The sequence below is a fragment of the Syngnathus acus genome, chromosome 15 (genome assembly GCF_901709675.1).
Source record: "Syngnathus acus chromosome 15, fSynAcu1.2, whole genome shotgun sequence".
In the NCBI taxonomy this organism is placed as follows: Eukaryota; Metazoa; Chordata; class Actinopteri; order Syngnathiformes; family Syngnathidae; genus Syngnathus; species Syngnathus acus.
The window spans coordinates 7,730,089-7,735,296 of NC_051100.1; the positions used below are offsets into that span (position 1 = coordinate 7,730,089).

General features: G+C 41.1%; 1 protein-coding gene across 1 annotated transcript; it reads right to left on the reverse strand.

Annotated features, from left to right (window-relative positions):
* Nucleotides 1-737: 737 nt before the first annotated feature.
* tmem72 (transmembrane protein 72) lies at nt 738-5,156 on the reverse strand. The gene is made up of 5 exons (XM_037271818.1): nt 4,839-5,156; nt 2,973-3,039; nt 2,520-2,591; nt 2,270-2,409; nt 738-2,193 (listed from the first exon to the last, which is right to left on the reverse strand). The coding sequence occupies exons 1-5, from the start codon at nt 4,912-4,914 to the stop codon at nt 1,781-1,783; spliced, it is 768 nt and encodes a 255-aa protein (XP_037127713.1). The 5' UTR covers nt 4,915-5,156; the 3' UTR covers nt 738-1,780.
* Between the last annotated feature and the right edge of the window lie 52 nt (nt 5,157-5,208).

Sequence of the window (5,208 nt, forward strand, 5' to 3'; positions counted from 1 at the left end):
TATTAGCTCTGCATTCCGCTCTCCAGTGCAATCAAGGCTCTGCAGTTTATTCAAGCACAATTCAGGGAAATAATTTGAGTTGATAGATTAATATTCATGGATAGAACCTCTTTTGTGCCTAAAAAGTAGTCAGATTGGATTTGAATAGTCATTTTCTGTCTATCATAATGCCTGGCAATGAAATAAAAAGAAACAAGTTAGGTTTTCTTTTTCAGCTTTTATTTTCTTGGAGTGAAAATCCCCTCACGGCAGAACACCCATTCTCTGTATAAAGGAAAAAAAAAAAGCCACCACGGCCATGTGCGAGATGTATTCCTCCCATCCTGTTTTTGATCCCGGATCTTCCATCTGAGCCATTGTAATAGGAAAACAAAAACTAGGCCTGCAGGAAGACCCTCCCTCACCCTCCCTGATGGGGATTTACAATTTAAAGGAAGTGACTTGTTGAGTCAATTGCCTAAGTAAAGAACACAAGTGGAAATGGGTCAACAATTTATTTGGCACCAATCAGCTGCTGATCGTGATCATAATATGAGGTAGGCTGAGCAAGGGCCATTGTGCGACCTCAGTGAACTGCACACAAATTCTCACTGTTTTCTGCATCAGAACATCTCGTATCACATGCAGTGTGCTCAACACACACACACACACACACACGCACACACACACACACACACACACACACACACATGAATATACATTAAAAGGTTGAGCAACTTGACCTGCAGGCTATTTACTTGAAATGTGTCATTGTTGTGCTTATCGAGTCGCCCTGTTCTATATAAGGCTCCAGATAGGCAACAAAAGATTGCAGTGTATCCATGCTGAAGTGTGAGTATTTTGGCAGACAATATTGATTTACAGCCTGAACAAAAGAAGACTCTCAGCATGGAGACGGATTGACAAAAGAGACAAATGAAAAGCAGGCTTTTTATTATTGCGTCTGTCTGTCGTTAAATATGGTTAACAAATCACAGTCAACAGTGCATAACCATGTTGGACACATTACCTCCATTTTTATCACTGGTTTGGAGTGTCTGGTCTCACATCCCGGAGCCCGGTTGCCATGGTGATCACTCACGCTCGCTAAACACACACAATGAGGCGACTTGAATGCGACTGTGACACCTGCGCATGCTTTAATTCCAGTTTTTCCCCTGTCACATTTACACAGATTTCCACCAGTGCTGTTGAATGAGTGAAACACTTAATCCACTTTATTGCCTAATAAATAATGCATGAAACATTAACTAGATTGGATTGCCTTGCATTAGTGTCACTGCCCCGCTCCATTCAAGCTTTGCAAATATGGACTGAATCAGACTAAAAGGCACCATGTGTGTCATAAATTGGTCTACATGGCTAATCATAAAAAATCATCCCGTCAAAGCAAACGTGAATATAAAACAGACGCTCTAAAATGGCATTATTCCCAATTTGACCTGAAATTGGGGGAAATTTGACATTTCTGAAGTCACACAAAAATTCAAACTGCTCACACCATGGCAGCAAATATCATGAGACTAACTTAAAAGCTCAAAGGATTAACTTTTTGCATGTTTTTCTTTTTCTTTGGCTTTTTGTTACATATAGGGCACATGTAGAAGAAGGACCATCCCCAATGAGGGGTAGTTAGCAGTGCTAAAACTGCAAGCAAGATTTAAATGCAGCCTCATTTCACTAAGAGTCATTGCTGAAAAAAACGTGTTTCATTTATTTCAAGTACTGTACAGTTTCAGCACCAACCCAACATTTGCCGTGACAAATAGGGCAGAGCTGATCAGTCAGTGATCATAGGTGCAGTGTCTGAGGTGTTTTCTGGCTCTGAATCCCCAAACTCTGTCATCTCCTCCATCTCCCTCTCCAGCACCTCCTTCCTCCCTCTCATCCACGTGGGTTTCCTATCCTTCCTCTTCCTCTCATTTGGTGTGCGCTCCAACTCCAGCATGGCCTGGAAGCTCTCTTCTCCACTCCCGGCCAGGCCGTGGGCTTCGTTCCTGGTTGCGAGGGCAACTCTTTTCCCCGTCATCGCGCTGAGGAAGGAAAGCGTCCCGTTCGGGTCGACCCCCTCTGTCGCATAAACTGTGGTGGGGCCTTGGCTGCTGTAACTCTCCTGCGGCCTTTTCGATGATTCGGTCTTTGTTTTCTTGCTGAGTATGAAGTTGAACAAGGCAGTCACTAGAAGCATTGCCCCTAGGATGGTAGAAATATATCTAAATGGTATTTAGGTATATTCAAGATTATAAATTGATGGACAGCTTAATTTTACCCGGAATAACTGCATGCCACACAAGCACAGGGTGCAGGAAACAGACGATGGACATTATGGAATAATAGAGGAACTTCTGGAAGCCTTCAACTTTAGCCATCTTCCCCCATAATGTAAAGATCTGCCACTCAAGAGGACACCTGCGGAGATGGCAGAGAATTCATCGTCAGCATCAGTGTAGCCACTTTGCCTCATTTCACCCTTTTATTATGTTATGGTGTTGATGCAGATAATCAACTTGTGTACTCACGGCAGGCACATGAGCAGAAGTGCATCCAAGTAATAGGCCAACTCAAATATCATGATGCCAACAGAAGATACTCTGGTGAGGAACAATAATCATTTGCATATAGCAACTACCGGATTGATACATGTCAGATTGTGTGTGAATTTAGATTTTCCTTTGAGTAAAGGACCAGTAATCATCAACAATTTTTATATAACAGATTACCATCTTATGAACCATACAAAAGGCCCCTGGGATCAAACTCATCACATGGTAAGCCTCTTCTTGGAAATCATATTATAAACAGTCATGAGCTTTGCTCTAGGACAACCTAGATTGCAGCTCTCCTCTGGGAGAAGCTTTCCTGTGGCTCAGTGTTAATATGAACGTGAGCCACAAAAACAGCAAACAACATAAGTAGGCCACTGCGAGATTAGATCCCACTTGAAACATCAATATTCCACAAATAAATCTTACAGTAGGTAAATGCCAAGGCTGTTAAAGTCTCCCTGTTGGATGGTCTCCACTCCTACAGCACACAACACTGAAAAAGAGAACGCATTTATTTCATTTGGAGGTGTGCAACTTGTGTCCACCAGGTGTCAGACTTGGTTCATTGACATTTTTCATCGTTTTTCTGCAAGAGGTGGTCTTTATAATAAAAATGTTCCTGTCCCTCAATGACTATAAAACAAACAAAATTAATGTAGATGTGCTTTACGTAATTGTAGATATGTTCAGGTGCTGATAGAATATTAAATTAATTCACGCGCTTGAGTGAACCTGAGGTAAACCCTAACAATTTGTTGCATCCATTCAAAAAGTTGAAAATGATGTCATAGTCACTGAATTAGGATTTGAACCCTGCATTCAACACCGGGGTCATTAGTAAAACGATATCACTGCAGTTCCGCTTATCTTCCATCCTGACTTCATGAATGATCAATTGTGCTGTTGTTCTGCATCATATATTTGTTTAGTCTGAATCAAAGTATTCTTTGGAAGACCAGCTAGAACGCGATTCTTGAATTGGCAGCTGAAAAATGTCCAACTGGCTGTGTCCTCAAGCCAAAGACCAAAAAAGAAACTGTCAAATTGTGCAAATTCCTACGTCAGACTGCTGCCATAAATGCAACGCTTGCCATTGTCGTAGGAAACAGCGACATCTGCTGCCTAGAGTGATAATGACCTCACAACAATTGCTCATTTTACAGTGAAGAAACAAACAAATAACAGTGACTGTAAAACTTAATACTTAACTGAAATACAATTATGGCTTCAATTGAGGAAATATGATTCCTTCTAAAATTAGATTCTATTTTGCCTTTTGAGTGAGGCATGCATGCAGACTACACATGGAAACATTTTCTATGAGCGGCTAAGCAGAAATGCAGTGATACAATCAGCACTGGGGGTATATCAGGAGAATGCTGCTAGAAGCTTGCTGTTCATTTATAGGGTGTGAGAGAAATAAACACTTCATACATACAGAGCAGTTGAAAATCAACATAAAGGTGAACCTTGTTTGTCCTTTGCAGACACACAGAGGCAGACAGACACATAAATGTGCAAACGCAGGGTATGATCATGAGTGTATAAAACTACATGAGCTCAAGTAAGGCCAGTAAACCTGCTGGATGCGGAGACTTTAGCGGAATGGGGCATGTCTGCGAAAAGGAGCAGTGTTGGCAACTGTTTCAATTAAAGTAGCTAAGGACTTTGTAGAGTAGGGGATCAGGAATTGGAGCCAAGCTAGTTTTTTCCCCCACTGTCTCTAGTTTACTTGTGCTTTTGTTGTATTTGAGGATAGACTTACATATTTTTTAAGTGACCATTCTACCCGTCTCATATTTGATCAAATATGAGATACTTGTAGCATGCATGGCCATATTCCATGCTGCAACATCAAGTGGTGTGATGTTTTGTGACTCGCCCAAGCTATCGAGGCTAACTGCCATTTTTGTCCACAGCCATCTTATTTGTATTATTTTTATAACTTACATTTTACCTTTTGAACCTTTTGAACAGAGCAGAAATCTGAATTTAGGTTATCTTTTTTATCAAGAGTTTATTGGGTGACAGAAACTGTTCAAAGCTGCAGGCTTATTATTTTCCCAGAGCTGAGTTTTGACATAGTATTGTTTAATATGGATGAGTGCTATTCCTGCACAGATTCAGCATCAGATAACATCTTTGAACTGCATGTTGCAACACTCCTTGCCTCATGAAATTCAAACTCTCTGTTAAAGAATCTTAAAAGTAACAGAACACATTGCAGTAAGGCTCTGTCTGTATGTTGTCGTCCTTGTTTCATCAGAAATGACCAATCACCATTTATCCTACCTGTGGCTGTAGAGATGCCAAGAATCCTGCAAGCAATCTCCACCATAATCCACCAACTGCTCCCTGGGTTGTCCATGACACCAAGAAATCTTTCCAAAAAAAAATCGAACCTATTCTTTTTATGCTATCTGAAATAACTGGTGATCACAAAGTAACATTCTGGAAACATAGCTGACCCTTAGCTCAGTGGAGCTGTGATGTGACGCTTGAAGCCTCTTAGCCTGGTCAAGTTTGTGCCTCAATAATGACCCAGTTGTTAATCAGTCTCTCTTTCTCACCCACACATACACGGACACACACACACACTATGCACGCAAACACAAACTCACATGCACACATTCTGGTGATATTTCTACACCACAGGCAACTA